Source organism: Salmo salar, chromosome ssa28 (genome assembly GCF_905237065.1).
Source record: "Salmo salar chromosome ssa28, Ssal_v3.1, whole genome shotgun sequence".
NCBI lineage: Eukaryota > Metazoa > Chordata > Actinopteri > Salmoniformes > Salmonidae > Salmo > Salmo salar.
Window position 1 is genome coordinate 27,901,838 of NC_059469.1, and position 18,163 is coordinate 27,920,000.

Consider the following 18,163-nt stretch of genomic DNA (forward strand, 5'->3'; position numbering starts at 1 on the left):
AGAACTCTATCAGAGTTGTGTTTTGGTTGTTGGTGTGTGTGCACGCTTTACAGTCACAGATGACAGCACTGTTTAGATTTCAGTTTGCTGCACGGATTCCATTTCCTGGATTGTAAAAGCTAGTGAACTACTGTACCAAAGTAGGCCACATGTTTTCACTGCACCAGGCAGCTACAACCATCGAAAAAATTTAATTTAATTCAAAACTTCAATTTATAGTGTAATATATTATCCCAAATGCTTTGAGCAGTCAAATGCAATGCTTAGTACACTACTGTTGAGTGTGTCCCCTCTCATCCTAAATCTGACAAGAAAAACAACTACGTAATTCCCACATGTGTTTATTCCAGTTGATCTCCCAGATGGGAGAAAATAGCTTACTAGAGAATTAACAAAGATGTGAAAACATTCATTGTTGGGAACAGGTGAAAAACATCCTACTAATGCCATTTTACGTCATCATACTGGACATCAATCCAGTCTTTAAAAGAAGGAAGGATTTTTGTTTTCTGTGACAGCCAAAAACATAATGGCTATGTGACCCACTCACACCATAAGATTAGAAGCAGATGCAAGTTGATTGGTATACATACATTCATTAAAAAACATAATTTCAGCCACAAACCAACAGGAAGAGAGTTATGCATTTAGTCTAGGTGACGTGTAAACTCTTCTGTCTCGGCTGCCCTACAATGGACGTTCAGAAAATGCTGTGTAGCTCTTCACGCGTGCAAAGTAAAAAGATGCGTACATCTGGTCCAAGTCGAAGGCAGTGACAACTGTCTCTCCGGTGGATCTGCAGGAAAAAGGCAACATTAATATCAAATTTTATGTTCCCAATCATTTTTCTCTTGCAATGACATTCATAGATTGAATGCTGTCAAAATCAAAACCCTGGCTAACCAGTGTATTACCTGTAGGTGATGTGGCAGGAATGGTGGATCCAATTCAGCTTGTTGAAGCTCTGGCGCCCCCCGGAGGACAACTGCAGTCCCACGTGAAAGCTGTGTTCTGTCTCGGGCGCCGCTGGGTTCCGCCGGCAGAACCGAGAGATTCTCTGGTACTCTGCCACCTTCTGTCAAGAGAACACACACAGGGAGTCAGAACGGGACAGCCAAAGCACTCTTCAATCATCTGTGGACGATGACACGGGTCTAAGAAGTCTGAAGTGTTAACGATTTGGTCATTTCTAATTTTCTCCTTGTATTCTGTGTCCTGCACTGCACCAGTTGACCCAGTTAATGTGTGAGGAAACTGCGTATCTTGTTGGGTTTAAGTTATAACAGGAATGGAAAATATGCAAATAACTTTCCACATCAAGTTATCCCTGTCCAATGCTGAAACTTCTCTCACCTCTTCTTTTCTCTTGGAGACAACAACAAAGACTTTGGTTTGATTGTCTGTGTCCTGCGACAGACGATAATGACCACACATAATGGACTCCACCCTGTGTAGAGGGAAAATTAAAGCCATTAAATGTTACAAATCAAACCGTTCTGACAAAAAAAGAAAACTAACATTATTGCCCTGAAATGTTACACTCCAGGCTTAGATGACAGTGTATGTTGTGTTCTAAATACCTGGTGTTCCTGCTACGCAGACGGGGAACAGTGACCAGTGGGTCCTCAGGCGTGGTCAGCATCATGACTTGGCCATCAGGGAAGAAACGCAGATATCTGGGGACACAAACAGTACACCTAGTCTTGTCTGACTGCATGATAGATCATTAGCATATCACAACAAGGAAACCAGTGACTGAGGCCCCTACCTGTAATACTCCACTTGGTGCCAAGCCCTATAGAATCCATCAAGGGACTCCTCTCCCTGACGGATGTATGCCGTCTTGCTGATGTAAACACCTGCAAAATCAACATTGAAAACCACAGATTGAATTTACCAAATAAAACAATCTAGTTTTAGCTATGCAACTTATGCTAGACATGCCAATTGTGCATTGGTATTGAAGAAATAGACTAGTCTATGAAACAAATCCCACTTATATTAGAAGGGTTTTTCTTACTCTAAGAATGATAAATAATTAATGTTCCTTAAATGTTTACCATCAAAGCGCACACGTGGCCTCTCAAGAAACATCTCCCTCCAGGAGTTGTAGGGCACCAGTTTGGTACAGCTCCGGCCCCACGCTCTCAGACAGGCCGAACGCCAAATCTCTGGGTCCCTGAGGAAATATCAACACCGAGGGGAAATAATCATCTCTGTTTCATTTGAAAAACCAATACGTCATTTAGGAGCCTGTTTTGATCAAGTGTAAGGACCAGTCATTCACAGCACTGGCGTGAATTCAAATGAATCCAAGCCATGTTCATTGAAAATATGTTGGATTTGTATAGTCTATGGTCTGACCTAGCACAAATGTAGAAGCCTCTACAGACTAAGGAGAGCTGCTCCAGGGCACGCAGGTCCAGATCACGGGACACAACCCAACGGAAGATGTACATCAAGACCTCTGGGGGCAGGGCTGGGGACAGAAACCAGACCGTAAATACAGTATAATAATAGAGTAGTGCCAATCTAATATGCTTCCAGACAGTGGTTTAATTGAGACGTTTCCATCCTGACCAAGATCCCAGTGGGATTGAAACACTGTGTGTGTGTGTGTCTTAATAAGCCACTGTGGGAGCATATTATGCAAGGTGCCAACATTACTTTTTACATGTAATTCATGTCTTCTGTCTAGGACCTGAATTGCAGTGGTCTTTGTAGCTCAGTTGGTAGAGCATGGCACTTGTAATGCCAGGGTACTGGGTTCGATTCCCGGTACCACCCATACATAAAATGTATGCACACATGACTAAGTTGCTTTGGATAAAGTCATCTGCTAAATGGCATATATTATTATTGCCTGAGCTCTCCCTCCCTACCTGAGATGTGCATCTGAGCCATATCCACCTCAGGAACACATATCTTCAGAGAGTTGTCTTGCAGAGTGAGCTGCTGATGGAAGTAGGCCAGTAGATCCTCTATTTCACCATCCATGTCATTCTCATTGCTAGGAAACAGATATGCAGTGTCACACATGGTAGGACTTGTATGGAAAAGAGGAGGGACAATGAGTTCAGATGGCACACACTTTCAATGTGTACGGTATTCATTGTAGTGTTACAAATGACCAAAGTATTAAGATAAAGACTTACCCGCCATCTGGATCAGGGGAACGACTGTAGTTGATTTTGAACTCGATGTCAGGCACAATCTGCATTGCCCTGCGATAGTACTTAATTGCTGCAAATTAGGGCAGGAAAAGGGTTTAGCTATGCTTTTATGTAAAACCATTATTCCCAATCCCAACTACAGTCACACAAGAATCCCATTCAAGTCATGGGACTGATATTAGTATTTTTTGCCACATCATTTTATAATCATCAATAAGGTACTTTGTTGAGCTTCACAATCAATTTTAGATACATACTATGATCATTAGCACATCACAACAAGGAAACCAGTGAGTGACTGAAGCCCCTACCTGTCTTCAAGCCCTACAGAATCCATCAAGTGACTCCTTTAGACATGGCACACAAATAAATTATATCGGTTCCATGACTTGAGAGTTTTGCCACAAATGCTGAAATATTACTAAACCAAAGCATGGATTTCTGTCATACCTTGTCCATAGACTGCTTAGAGGGCAAGGAAACCAATGTGTTACTTTGTAATTGGGTGAACCATCCCTTTATTCCCAACTTGTCTCACAGACATGCATACCTTCATAAACAGCTCCATTCTCTTCTTCCTCAACAGCTTTAAGGAACAACTCTCTGGCCTAAGACAAAGAAACAAAAGATGGTAACGATACTGAAGATGACTATTAGCATGCAGTCAAATCTGTTGTAAAACTACTATTCTAAATGGCTGAAACAAAATGGCTGACTTTTTCCTCCCGGGCCAGTTCCTGTTTTCTTTTCAAGTCTGCAGCTCTCGACGACAGTCCTCGGTTCCCCCCATTGGATGCAGAGTTGGGCTTCAGTTCAGACATCCACTGGGCCCTGAACACATTGAGCTCCACCTAGACATATGGACAATGATGTACAAGTGACTGACATGAAGTGTTTTCTTAATGCCTGGGTCAAGTAAAGTGAGCAGTCTAGTAAGTTTAACCTGCTCTGAGGTTACTCCAATGGGCAGGTGAAAACAAGAAAGCATTCCAGTAGCCTAAAACGGGTCTTTCTAGTTCCTCCCCATTGTTTAAGTAAAAGACTGACAATTGATGGAAATCCAGCAAGTTAAGACCTGCTTGATATTTATTTTTTTACTGAGAACAACCAAAACACAGAACTCCAGTACTGATCTTTCTGATTCCTCCCCTATGTGTAGGTGAATAGCAACCAATATAATATAGCACTTCTGCATGTAAAAAGCTTGTAAAATTTCTCAGGGCAAGTGATCATAATCTTCAGCCAACCCCCAAAAATACACCGGGTGCCTTTAAGACTTTAATGTGTACACACACAAAATGACAAAGCATGAGCTACAACAATCCATCGTGTAAGCTTTGTTAATCATAACTGAGTACATGTCTGCAATCATGAAAGAAATGTAATAGTCAATATGGATTTCTACATTTAAAAAGTCTTCATTATCACGCAATCCTGAGACGTAACAATAATTGTGTAGACTTTGTATTGTGGGGCTCCCGAGTGGCGCAGCGGTCTAGGGCACTGCATCTCAGTGCAAGAGGCGTCACTACAGACTCTGGTTTGATTCCGGCCGTGATTGGGAGTCCCATAGGGCAGTGCACCAATGGCCCAGCATCATCCGGGTTAGATCGGGGTAGCTCGTCATTGTAAATAAGAATTTGTTCTTAACGGACTTGCCTAGTTAAATAATGGATAAATAAATAACAATACAAAATATTCTGTCAAACAAGTCATCTTACGTGGAGGTTTGCATCATCAGTACTTCCATTCTCTCCGTCTTGATCTTCTACAATGCCAAGAGAATTGATAACGCTTTCAGCCTGGGAAGAAAAATTTGTTTTGTTAAAATAACTAGGCCTAAACATGGCAGAGGATCACAAACACGGACTGTTGGGTTGAAATTGGGTTGAAATAAATCAGCAAATATTTAAGTCTTTAACTAAATACAAGCCTTGTTTATGGGAGTAATGTGGTTGGACAGAAAGACAAGCCCAACAAACATTCAAGGAGGATGGGATCATGGTTGAAGTTACTTTGAGGTGTAGCATGCACAATGTGCACACGTTAAGTAGAACACATAGCTAGTTAACTGGAGACGAACTGCATTGGCTTTTGCCTCTGCCCAGCAAGGCACTAACTTAACGTTACCTCATGTGACGAACAGGAAGCAAGCATGGTTTAGCATGCCACATTGCCAGAATTTACTTTTCAGTTAGCTTGTCTATTCATCTTTTGACAGCTGGTCATTTTTAATGTATCAATACATTAACTACCAGTAGCTAACTAGTTAGCAAACGTTAACTAGTTCGTATCATTGTGGGACTCCCGAGCGGCACTGCATCTCAGTGCTAGAGGCGTCACTACAGACCCTGGTTCGATTCCAGGCTGTTATTGGGAGTCCCATAGGGCAGCCCACAATTGGCCCAGCATCCGGTTTAGGGTTTGGCCGTCATAGTAAATAAGAAGTTGTTCTTAACAGACTTGCATAGTTAACGGTTACATTTTTTTACATGCATGTTTACGACTACGGGACACATCATGCAACCACCAGCAGAAGGCGTGAGTGACCATACTTCCAAAAAATAAATAAAAGTGACCATACTTCCTAGCTAACGTTAGCTAGCTAGCTAGCTCGACAACAAGTAGCCGTGTGCAAGGATTAGCCTAAAAAACAAATGACATTGAGCTACCATTATGGCTTATCTGTAAGCTCTTCTGTTGTCCGTAAACGTTTTCAGGAAAGGGTCTACAGATCACGGTCAGAAAAACGGACAACACAACGTGGAAATTTGAGGGATCGCAGAAATGCAGCCATTTCGACGACGTGCTGAGTACTGTGTGTAGCCAGAACGCCACTTACAAGGGTGTGTGGGCGTGACGTCAGTACACCACGTGACTAACTATTCTACACTGTATCAGCACACTTATCACAGAAGTTTCTACCTTTCTGCTTTAATGATTTTGTTGTTGGCTGGTACATGGGCCACACAAAAAAGTAAAAAAAAGCAAAAAACTTTGCAAAACTTTTGCTAAAATCATTCCATCTTAGACTGATCCTGATTCCTGACTGTACCATGTAGGGAGTGTTGTTGTTATGAAAGAGAAAGTTGAGGTACATCTCAATACAGTCTGAATTGGCTTCTTCTCTTCTCACAACTTGGAAAAACAGGACTCGTAAAAGCAATATGGTGGATCCCTCTCTTCTACTAGGAATTAGCTTTACCTGTCTTAACTCATTTTCCTTCAGTGCAGATGAAGGAAATGAAGAAGCCACTTTATGCTATTGAGATGGACCCAAATGTTTTATTTTATTAAACTTCATAACATAAAAAAAGGTGGTACCCTCACCTCTGTCCCACCCTAAAAACAGCCAATCACAGACTCCCAGCATACAGTACAAGTCAAAAGTTTGGATACACCTACTCATTCAAGGGTCTTTATTTATTTTTTACTATTTTCTACATTATAGAATAGTAGTGAAGACATCAAAACTATGAAATAACACATATGGAATCATGTAGTAACCAAAAAAGTGTTAAACCAATCAAAATATAATTTATATTTTAGATTATTCCAAGTAGCCACCCTTTTTCCTTGATGACAGCTTTGCACACTCTTGGCATTCTCTCAACCAGCTTCACCTGGAATGCTTTTCTAACAGTCTTGAGGGAGTTCCCACATATGCTGAGCACTTGTTAGCTGCTTTTCCTTCACTCTGCGGTCCAACTCATCCTAAACCACCTCAAATGGGTTGAGGTTGGGGGATTGTGGAAGCCAGGTCTTCTGATGCAGCACTCCATCACTCTCGTTCTTGGTCAAATAGTCCTTACACTGCCTGAGGGTGTGTTGGGTCATTGTCCTGGTGAAAAACAAACGATAATCCCACTAAGCCCAAACCAGATGGGATGGCGTATCGCTGCAGAATGCTGTGGTAGCCATGCTGGTTTAGTGTCCCTTGAATTCTAAATAAATCACCAGCAAAGCACCTTGGACCCCTGCTCCTCCATACTCATTACTCATCCAGCCAAGTTCCCTAACCCTCCCTAGCAAATCTGTAAGGTGGAAGCAATTTGGTGGAAGCTCTTCCATATACTTATTCAGACCCTTCAGATCTTCAAGCATCTCATTATACCAACTCTCCAACGCCTTCCCACTTCTGACACCAGTGATGCAACTGGTAGAGAGGGTAGAAACAGGAAAGGTCACCTGGACCCAAGCAGGGAGGGTGGGTTGGCAGCTACGAAAGCTTGGTGAAGCTTGCTAACTGTGAACTGGCTGAAGAGGCTAATGTTAGTCAACTCCAACTGACGCAACATAACAAGATGACATGGCAATATGTGTTGAAGATTGGGTTGGTATGAGGTCCAATGATTTATATATACACTAGATTGCTCCCAGGGGGCACTGTTTTGAAGTCACCACACCTCCATCTTGGCACTCCCTCACGGTGTAAAAAATATTTTGGAAGCTATAGAAATGCATTTATTAATGTCTACATTTGTTTTTGCCACGTTGATTCTATTTCAGACACTTAATGCATACTTTTAAAATATATTATGTGAGATAAACAGAAAAATAAAAGATGAAGAAGTATATAAAACAAGTTCTTTAAAGTATAATTTTTGGAAAGTTCTGTTACTGTCCGTACTACAAAAAAATGTATCTTAAATACATGTTATTTTGTTCTTGAAACATTTAATGAAATACCGTAGATTTCTATTTATTGCTATGGAGGACTGCTCCTTCTGGGGAGTGCCAATATGGCCGACCAGTGGCTGGAATTCCAACTCGGGGACTCTTTCTAGAGCTCCGACTTTCAAACCACTGACGTCATGAATTGACCATATATTTTTCCTAGTTCCCAGTTCTTTTGAACACGGCATAAACCCTGGATTGCATATGCTATCGTCACGTTCAAATCAATTTTCGCAGTCGTATTTTTTCTGAGTTCCCAGTTGTTTTGAATGCACTGAAGTCGGACATTTCCCAGTTCCCAGTTCTTCTGAACGCGGCATTGTATAAATGATTGGTCAAAGCAGAGATGATACGCTATGTACGCAGGCTTGGTCAGATGTGGTAAGAACACCAAATCCAGTAGATGGCAGTAATGTGACATAACATTGGTTACCAACCTCAGTCAAACACCACTGATGTAGAATACGCAAATCTGCGACGCCCTTGGTCGCGCAGCTGTGATTTGTTGTGATGGGCCTGGAGGTAATGTGAGTGAGTGTGCTCGACTCTATACAAGTAGTTTAGTGGTGTTGTCTTCAAATGTCCGTTATTCGAGTTGAAACGGATTGGGTGAGTGTCTTTTTAACTATTTTGACTTTGCTTTTTTGTCATTATTATCAGCATAAGTCAAAGATTGGTCGTGTGTCTAGCTAACGTTAACCTTAGCTCGACTGCAACATCTGTTGTTTCTCGTTGCAGCAGGAGCTATGTAACCATAACATGACATTCTGGTCAGAAATCTGACCAGACATTTTCTACTCTTAAAATCTTCTGCATGCCTGCCCTGTAGGTAACGTTTGTTAGGTAGCTAGTAATGAAATAGGCTAAAACAGTCTGACTACTGTCTGTTGAAGGTCTAGTCAGAAGATAATTTGCATGAAATTAGAAACCATCTGTCTCAGATTTCTTGTATTGTCTGGAAACGGAAAAATAAGTGAATATTTCCCCCCTGTGATTGAATTTCTGGTTCTATGGCTTCCTCTAATGACACCCCACCCTTTCCCATCCCTTTTCCTCAGGAGGAGGCAAGAAGCCCATGACAACATGAGTACTCCAGCTGTGCCTGTGGTCCACTGTTGTTGTCACAGGAACACCTGGTTACACTCAACAGCTGCAGGGGGCTGCCAGCCTACCACCTCTGTGTTCCTTCAACCTACCACCTCTTTGTGTTCCTTCAGCACATATTGATCTGATCTGCCCCTGGGCGATGGTGAGGAGAGGGCAGCACAATGAATAGATACACCACGCTCAGGCAGCTCGGAGATGGCACCTACGGCTCAGTCATCCTCGGCCGCAGCCTGGAATCAGGAGAACTGGTCGCAATTAAGAAGTGAGTGGAGGGCACATTGTCATAGCATTTGTTAGTATGAAAAAAAAGATGGCTGTGATCTCTGTGTGCAATTGCAGTCCCATCTTTGAAGGGTTGGTGTATAGTGTAGGTTACATATTATCCTCTGGTACCTAAATTGAAGGGCTTAGCCGTGTAGTAAAATTAGCTGCCAGTGCCTGTGGGATTCGCTAGGAATGGCATTAGCCGGTGGCCAATCCCACGCGTGGTTAAGCTGACAGCTGTCTAGGCAGATGTAGACGAATGAAAGTGCACGGATGACTGACAGGCCCACCTATTTGGCTGATTTGAAAAAAAGGTATCTGATGGTAAGTACCTTTGGGCAGCATCATAAAAACTTCTGGCTTCTAGTTATAGCTTTGACAGGAAGTATGTGGGGGGTTGGGCAGCCACAGACTAGTTGCATAAATCTATGATGTTGGTGGCGTCGTTCTCTTGAGATTGAAATGGACAGGGCCTCGGCCTACATGTTATAAACCTGCTCTTTTCAATCATACATTTTATGCGTATTCATCAAACTTCTTATATCAATGAAAAGAGTCCCAATATGTTTTACAATAAAAAGTATGATCTATGATATGTTGGTCCTTTAATTCAGTTAGGCTAATCATAAATGATTGCATATTTGTTTCAGAATGAAGAGAAAATTCTACTCATGGGAGGAATGCATGAATCTTCGTGAGGTCATAGTAAGTTCTCCTTCCCAGATATGATGCTTGTGGGTAAAATGCTCCACCTATTGCAGCGCTTCCCCTAGGATTTTTTTCAGCAGTGGTGGAAAGGGTAGGCACTGCAGTGCACCACACCGGTATAGGGCAGCCTAAAGAATACAGCCTATGCTTTCAGTTGTTATCTACTGTTTCACCAATTAGTGTTTTTGTACCACCATTTAAATTCCACCTCTACTCAGAACCACAGAAACCAGCACAGAGAATCTAGAAGGTGATTCTTGTGTGTACTGTCTTTTGGATTTTAACTCTCTAGTTCCTCACTCAGACCCAGACATTCATTCTTTGCCGAGAGCTTGAATCCAAAGGAGCGTAGCAGCATTCTAGAAGAAACCAGCCCTCCAGGGATCTTGGTTAGAATGTCAGCTGTAAATAGCATGTGCCACCACCAAGACCCATAATGACTTTCCCCTCTACTCAAAACTATGGCATGGTGAAAGTTGCCTCCATTTACCTCCATACTTTTCAGCGCATGGGAAAACTTCACCCGCATTTACCATGATCTGCTCTAGTTTTCTTTATTACACCTGAGTTATAAAGCATAAAGAAATCCCTAAAGGCTGCACCTTAAGAAATACCAGTTGTTCTCCACACTGTACCCAAGATGATATACAGTTTATTCATGCTTTGATTGTCAATCAATGTTTTTATTTTGAACTAAAGCGTATTTGTTGTATGCCGGTTTTAAGGGTCAGATCTTCCATGTCTTACCTTTTTATGAATCTAAGTCTGGAGGCCGACGGCAACTTAATTGGGGAGGACGGGCTGGTGGTAATGGCTGGAGCGGAATTATTGGAATGGTATCAAATACATCAAACAAATGGTTTCCAGGTGGTTGATGCCATTCCATTTGCGCCGTTTCAGCCGTTGTTATGAGCCGTCCTCCCCTCAGCAGCATCCTGTGGTATCTAAGTCTGGCCATGATGGAGTGTTGCAGAGCTGTTTTTGATGATTTACTGATTGAGGTTATTTCCCTCATGCTTTGTCTTGATTGCTAAGGTACCATCTAATTTGTTCACTCCTTTCAGTCCTTGAAGAAACTCAACCATGCGAATGTGGTCAAACTCAAGGAGGTTATACGGGAAAATGACCACTTGTACTTTGTGTTTGAATACATGAAGGAGAACTTGTATCAACTAATGAAAGACAGGTAAATATCGCTTTTTTGATTCACATAGCCTAAAATATAGGCTATTTGAAATGGGTTTAGTGCTTTGGGGATAAATGTCAGTAGGTCAAAATCATAGCTCATATATTGTTATTTGTATCATGTTACAGGTCTCGGCTGTTCCCTGAATCTGCCGTGCGAAATATTATGTTCCAGATACTGCAGGGATTAGCTTTTATTCATAAGCATGGTATGATTAGAATGATACACTAGCACTTTTTTTGCTAATGCTTTTTACTTGTTACTTTTTACTTGTATGCTCACTGTATGATTTTCCCCCTAGGATTTTTTCACAGGGATATGAAACCTGAGAATCTTCTGTGCATGGGACCAGAGCTTGTGAAAATAGCTGACTTTGGGCTTGCCCGTGAGATAAGATCTCGGCCGCCATACACAGATTATGTTTCAACAAGATGGTTAGTTTTGTTACCTCCATATGATGGGTTTATGTGTCACTAACCACATTTCTATCCAGAGTTTTTATGCGAGTAAAGTCATACCGTATATAAAAAAAATCCCGCCATTTGAGATGGAAAAAGGACATTTCGGTACAATTGTATAAATGCCTACAGATCATTTGTTAATTCGACATGGTGGGATATTTTTGTGTCTGTAAAGTTAATAATGCGAGAAATGGCGGTGGAAATGCCTTTATGCGCAAATATTGATATAATAACCATCATATGTCGTGTAATTTCAGTACTGAGAGAGTCATTTCTTCAAACAATCATCTTTATTTAATATCGATTAATTATTGCAATAATGAAACCGTCAACTCAACAGTCTTGACTGTTAGGCTGAGAGCCTACCCTTTACAGACCATGCTGTTCCTTATATACCTCGTACCAAGATTGCTCAATCATAGCTGGTTCAACCCCCCCATATAGATAAGCCACTTTGGGTTCATCCTATGGTCATCTGCCTCTGGTGCCGTCTCCCAGATGCCAGGAAGATTGGGACTACTGAGGCCTTTGTTCTGTTCCCCCAGGCTCTCTCTATCTCGGAAACACCCACCGCATCTTATCTATGGAATGCCAGCTGTAGGTTTTTACTTAGCCATCACTTAATCAGTTGCCAGCCCCAGCTTCAAAAAACTCCTCTCAGTTCACTCAGGATGAAGGAAATATCTTACTACAGTATTTAAGTAAATAATTTCTAACTATTAATCTCAAACAAATAAGGTGAATACATAATTTTTCCCTCACACATATCAAAGTAAACTTTGAGTCACTCGATAATATGCTATTTGGCCCTCCCACTACGACTTGGGAAACCATGCAGTTTATAAGGCTACAGATGAAATCAGTTATGATGAACTTCACAGGGTGGTGAAAGTGCACGGTGATGAGCTCGATGCTGCTTTCCAATAAATATTGAGGGTCTTATTCTGGTGACATGATGATCGATGCTTGACTGCCATTTGACAAATTAAAAAATATTCTCGCTCTTATCCATAATCTCATCATATACAGTAGGCCAGCCTACCCATACTGTATCTGTGAGCTGTTGGCTAGAGCGCACGTGCCAAGCCCAAAGTAGACACATTTGCTATTTAACGCAACACTTTTTGTGACAAAACTATTGATAGAGTTGAAAGTCTGATGGAAACACATTGAACTTTAGATTTTTATCCGGTACATAAAAACATAAGCATTTTGTGTGCACTACGTCATCACACACGTCAGTTTGGTGGAAACACCACTGGTGCGAATTTTAGAATCTTCGCCAATTGGATGGGAACCTAACTACTGACACCATATTTAGTTATATCTGAATTTATTTGTCTAATTTTTGGTCAATGTGTGACATGAAACCTCTTGTATTTCTCATGGGGAGTATCAACCAGCCTAAAAATCCCTTCCCCCTTCCCTGTGTTGTCCTCCAGGTACAGAGCTCCAGAGGTGTTGTTGAGGTCCACTTCGTACAGCTCTCCGATAGACCAGTGGGCTGTGGGCTGCATCATGGCAGAGCTTTACACCCTCAGGCCTCTGTTCCCTGGCTCCAGTGAAGTGGACACCATCTTCAAAATCTGCCAAGTCCTGGGAACTCCAATGAAGGTAGCCTTGTTCTCTGGGGCTGTTAGATCCAGAATATCAGCCAAAAGCAAGCTATACTGTCCTCACATCGTCATGTAAAATGTCTTGTGGTGGTGTTAAATACATAAATCAAACCTCACTGAAGATGTGATCAGTGTTGTGTAATGTGCTTTTGAAATGACAAACTTCTTCACAGATTATGTTTGTCATAACATTTTAAAAAACGGTTATATCTATCTATTTTATTACTATATGGTAAAATAAGCAGGTCAATAATCATTGTGTTGGATCCACTTCTTCTAGAATGACTGGCTAGAGGGCTTCCAGTTGTCAGCAGCCATGAATTTCCGCTGGCCCCAGTGTGTCCCCAGTAATCTGAGCAGTCTGATTCCCAACGCCAGTACTGAGGCCATCCAACTGATGAGAGACCTACTCCAGTGGGACCCTAAGAAGAGGCCAGCCTCTGCCCATGTAGCAAACCCTGGCTGGGGCATATCTCTGTTATAATCTATGCTAAAATAAATGTTTAGAATGGATCCTTAGAATAGTTATTTTACCATCCACCGATAGAATGGTGAATACTGAAATAATTATTAGATTTAAAGCTATGTTAGCTTGTACATTGCTAAACAGGTTAGATATTCTAACATTTAATGGCATGTAAACGGATTAATATGTCCTGTTTAGGGATCCTTCAAAGCCAATCAATTATTTTATTCTCCATTTGCAGGCCCTCAGGTACTCCTACTTCTACGTGGGTCAGGCGTTGGGCACTCCTCAGCAGATCCTGGAGCAGGGCAGGCCTCAGCCAGGTCCCCTACCTCCACAGCCACCACAACCATTACAGCAGCCCCTGCAGCAGCTACAACCACTGCTGCTGCTCAAGCCAGTGCCCCCTCCCCAGCCAGCGCCCCCAAATCAGCATTTCACCTCGTCCAGGCCCCTGCAACAGATCCATCCAGCCCCAGTCTCAGCCCCTACCCCAGTTCCATCGTACCAGAGGCACTCAAAGCTGTTGCGAGAGCAGCCCAACCGCATGGTGAAGCAGGAGGAGACTGAGAGGGTCCCACAGACCCGCTTAACTTACGTTGTTGACAAGAGCTTGCAGAGCCAGGTGAGTTTTCAGTCACCAACCAGGGCTACTTGAGCACGGCAAGCATTCATCAGTGTAATGTCATTAAATGTTAGAATACCTTGTTAAATGAATACAAAATGAAATGGTTAGGAATGGAAAGTTGATGAATTCTTCAGAAATGTAATTGAACTGTTTTTCTTCTTTCTCTCTCCATAGAGATTGTTAATACACCATTTCCTTTTTTTAACAGTTGACCCAGGAAGCTGAGAATGCCAACTTCTTAAGCTATCAGACGAAACCTAAGGGTGGAGGACGCCGGCGATGGGGCCATGGCACAGGCCTCCTAAAGGGTGATGAGTGGGATGACTTTGAGGACACGGAGCTGACCTCACTAAGTTTTCTGGGCAAAACAAACTTTCCTACAGAAAAACGAAGAGAGGAGACGTTGAGCAGGTGAGATGGTCTCCCTGCATTATCCCAGTGACCTGCTTTAACCTGCATTATCCCAGTGACCTGCGTTATCCCAGTGACCTGCGTTAACCTGCGTTATCCCAGTGACCTGCATTATCCCAGTGACCTGCATTATCCCAGTGACCTGCTTTAACCTGCATTATCCCAGTGACCTGCGTTATCCCAGTGGCCTGCTTTAACCTGCATTATCCCAGTGACCTGCGTTATCCCAGTGACCTGCGTTAACCTGCGTTATCCCAGTGACCTGCGTTATCCCAGTGACCTGCATTATCCCAGTGACCTGCATTAACCTGCGTTATCCCAGTGACCTGCATTAACCCAGTGACCTGCTTTAACCTGCGTTATCCCAGTGACCTGCATTATCCCAGTGACCTGCATTATCCCAGTGACCTGCTTTAACCTGCATTATCCCAGTGACCTGCGTTATCCCGTTAACCTGCGTTATCCCAGTGACCTGCATTATCCCAGTGACCTGCATTATCCCAGTGACCTGCTTTAACCTGCATTATCCCAGTGACCTGCGTTATCCCAGTGACCTGCGTTAACCTGCGTTATCCCAGTGACCTGCATTATCCCAGTGACCTGCGTTATCCCAGTGACCGGCATTATCCCAGTGACCTGCATTATCCCAGTGACCTGCATTATCCCAGTGACCTGCATTAACCTGCGTTATCCCAGTGACCTGCATTATCCCAGTGACCTGCATTATCCCAGTGACCTGCATTAACCTGCATTATCCCAGTGACCTGCATTAACCTGCGTTATCCCAGTAACCTGCGTTATCAGTCTGATCTTTTCAGATAAGGGCTTTATGTATTTCTGTTATGCCTTTCAGGTACGGAAATGTTTTGGATTTTAGCAGTCCCAAAGTTAAGGGGCAGGTGACGACAGGTGACGATGCACCTTTGAATCTGAACAAGGCCATGTCCTACCAGGAGCCTTCGAGGACAGCCTCTGCCAAACAGTATTACTTGAAGCAGTCAAGATATCTACCAGGTAGAAAATACAAGAACATTACCTTCCTTCCAAGTGGATATTTTTAATAAGGCACTTCCAGTTACTGCCAATGTACACTACTGTTCAAAAGTTTGGGTTCACTTAGAAATGTCCTTGTTTTTGAAAGAAAACACATTTTCTGTCCATTTAAAATAACATAAAATTGATCAGAAATACAGTGTAGACATTGTAGTAAATTACTTTTGTAGCTGGAAACGGCTAATGGAATATCTACATAGGCATACAGAGGCCCGTTATCAGCAACCATCACTCCTGTCTTCCAATGGCACGTTGTGTTAGCTAATCCAAGTTTATCATTTTAAAAGGCTAATTCATCATTAGTAAACCCTTTTGCAATTATGTTAGCACAGCTGAAAACTGTTGTGCTGATTTTAAAGAAGCAATAAAACTGGGCTTTAGACTAGTTGAGTATTTGGAGCATCAGCATTTGTGGATTCGATACAGGCTCAAAATGGACAGAAACAAAGACATTTCTTCTGAAACTCATCAGTCTATTCTTGTTCTGAGAAATGAAGGCTATTTCATGCGAGAAATTGCCAAGAAACTGAAGATCTCGTACAATGATGTGTACTACTCCCTTCACAGAACAGCGTAAACTGGCTCTAACCAGAATAGAAAGAGGAGTGGGAGGCCCCGGTGCACAACTGAGCAAGAGGACAATTGCATTACAGTGTCTAGTTTGAGAAACAAACGCCTCACAAGTTATCAACTGGCAGCTTCATTAAATAGTACCCACAAAACACCAGTCTCAACGTCAACAGTGAAGAGGCGACTCCGGGATGCTGGCCTTCTAGGCAGAGTTGCAAAGAAAAAGCCATATCTCAGACTGGCCAATAAAAAGAAAAGATTAAGATGGGTAAAAGAACAGATCCTGGAAGATTGGAAAACAGTGTTATGGACAGATTAATTTAAGTTTGAGGTGTTCGGATCACAAAGAAGAACATTCGTGTGACGCAGATGCTGGAGGAGTGCTTGATGCCATCTGTCAAGCATGGTGGAGGCAATGTGATGGTCTGGGGGTGCTTTGGTGGTGGTAAAGTGGGAGATTTGTACAGGGTAAAAGGGATCTTGAAGAAGAAAGGCTATCATTCCATTTTGCAACGCCATGCCATACCCTGTGGACGCCGCTTAATTGGAGACAATTTCCTCCTACAACAGAACAGTGATCCAAAGCACAGCTCCAAACTATGCAAGAACTATTTAGGGAAGAAGCCGTCAGCTGGTATTCTGTCTATAATGGAGTGGCCAGCACAGTTACCGGATCTCAACCATATTGAGCCAAGCCAATCCAACTTGTGGAAGGTGCTTCAGGAAGCATGGAGTGAAATCTATTCAGATTACCTCAATGAATTGACAACTAGAATGCCAAAGGTCTGCAAGGCTGTAATTGTTGCAAATTGAGGATTTTTTGACGAAAGCAATGTTTGAAGGACACAATTTAGTATTTCAATTAAGAATCATTATTTATAACCTTGTCAACATCTTGACTATATTTCCTATTCATTTTGCAACTAATTTCATGTATATTTCCATGGAAAACAAGGACATTTCTAAGTGACCCCAAACGTTTGAACGGTAGTTTATATCATAAAATGGGGTCACTAATCGGCATTGAGCCTTCTTTGTCAGTAAACTTTGAACTTGATGTAACTGCCATTTGTCTACCAAATCAGAGGCATAAGCATATGTACATGCTCTGATATAGAATGCCTAATGGTTTTCAAACCTGGGTGAAACCACACATTCTTTTCAGCACCTGATTATCAATGATCATCATCTCAGGAATGGCTATGTTGCTGAGTCATGATGATGTAGTCTTGTTGAACCACAAGGGGCAACTTGTTGCAATGGAAATTACATAGCAAACTCTATTTCCTAATCTTTCCTAATCTATCCTATCTAACCCTGCAGGTTTAAGTACTAAAAAGAATATGGCAATAAATTCCAACTACAGTGAAAGCAACCTCTGGGGCAGCAAAATTCCTGTTGGAGGAACACTTCCTAACCGAGGCACTCATGGTAATGATTTGTGTTGGGACCAATGTCCTGCATGTTTATCACCTGTCATCCTACTACACTAGTGAAAGGGCTGTGTGGTATAAGCTAGGGTGATGTCTATCTGTGGTGTGTGTTAACAGTATTAAATGTAAGGTACATTTCCTGTTATCTTTGATGGCCCAATCACAGGTTCAAATACTCTTCCAAGTGGATATGTACCGAACTATTACAAAAAAGAGGTTGGCTCTGCCGGCCAAAGAGTGCAACTCGCACCTATAGGGGACTCAACAGCATCAAGTGAGTGATCTATAGGGGACTCAACAGCATCAAGTGAGTGATCTCTAGGGGACTCAACAGCATCAAGTGAGTGATCTCTAGGGGACTCAACAGCATCAAGTGAGTGATCTCTAGGGGACTCGACAGCATCAAGTGA

General features: G+C 42.3%; 2 protein-coding genes across 7 annotated transcripts in view; one reads left to right on the forward strand and one right to left on the reverse strand.

The window, feature by feature from the left end:
• Positions 1 to 325: 325 nt before the first annotated feature.
• On the reverse strand, positions 326 to 6,035 carry fbxo9 (F-box protein 9). The gene is made up of 13 exons (XM_014180181.2): positions 5,846 to 6,035; positions 4,895 to 4,975; positions 3,890 to 4,024; positions 3,724 to 3,781; positions 3,156 to 3,243; positions 2,883 to 3,010; positions 2,365 to 2,479; positions 2,061 to 2,179; positions 1,769 to 1,859; positions 1,581 to 1,676; positions 1,354 to 1,447; positions 915 to 1,075; positions 326 to 796 (listed from the first exon to the last, which is right to left on the reverse strand). The coding sequence occupies exons 1-13, from the start codon at positions 5,846 to 5,848 to the stop codon at positions 688 to 690; spliced, it is 1,278 nt and encodes a 425-aa protein (XP_014035656.1). The 5' UTR covers positions 5,849 to 6,035; the 3' UTR covers positions 326 to 687.
• LOC106589811 (serine/threonine-protein kinase ICK) overlaps positions 5,576 to 18,163 on the forward strand; it is a 13,950-nt gene continuing 1,362 nt past the window's right edge. The window contains exons 1-13 of one of the 6 annotated variants that reach the window (XM_014180175.2): positions 5,576 to 5,714; positions 8,909 to 9,219; positions 9,872 to 9,926; positions 10,994 to 11,115; positions 11,244 to 11,323; positions 11,417 to 11,549; positions 13,019 to 13,190; positions 13,473 to 13,640; positions 13,900 to 14,283; positions 14,495 to 14,697; positions 15,551 to 15,711; positions 17,644 to 17,751; positions 17,920 to 18,027. In XM_014180175.2, coding sequence (XP_014035650.1) covers positions 9,119 to 9,219; positions 9,872 to 9,926; positions 10,994 to 11,115; positions 11,244 to 11,323; positions 11,417 to 11,549; positions 13,019 to 13,190; positions 13,473 to 13,640; positions 13,900 to 14,283; positions 14,495 to 14,697; positions 15,551 to 15,711; positions 17,644 to 17,751; positions 17,920 to 18,027 — 1,795 coding nt within the window. In that variant the 5' untranslated portion in view covers positions 5,576 to 5,714; positions 8,909 to 9,118. Of the gene's footprint in view, positions 5,715 to 5,903; positions 6,020 to 8,028; positions 8,232 to 8,278; positions 8,460 to 8,908; positions 9,220 to 9,871; positions 9,927 to 10,993; positions 11,116 to 11,243; positions 11,324 to 11,416; positions 11,550 to 13,018; positions 13,191 to 13,472; positions 13,641 to 13,899; positions 14,284 to 14,494; positions 14,698 to 15,550; positions 15,712 to 17,643; positions 17,752 to 17,919; positions 18,061 to 18,163 lie in introns of those variants that run through there. The other 5 variants (XM_014180173.1, XM_014180176.2, XM_014180172.2 and 2 more) reach the window with 5 other exon arrangements.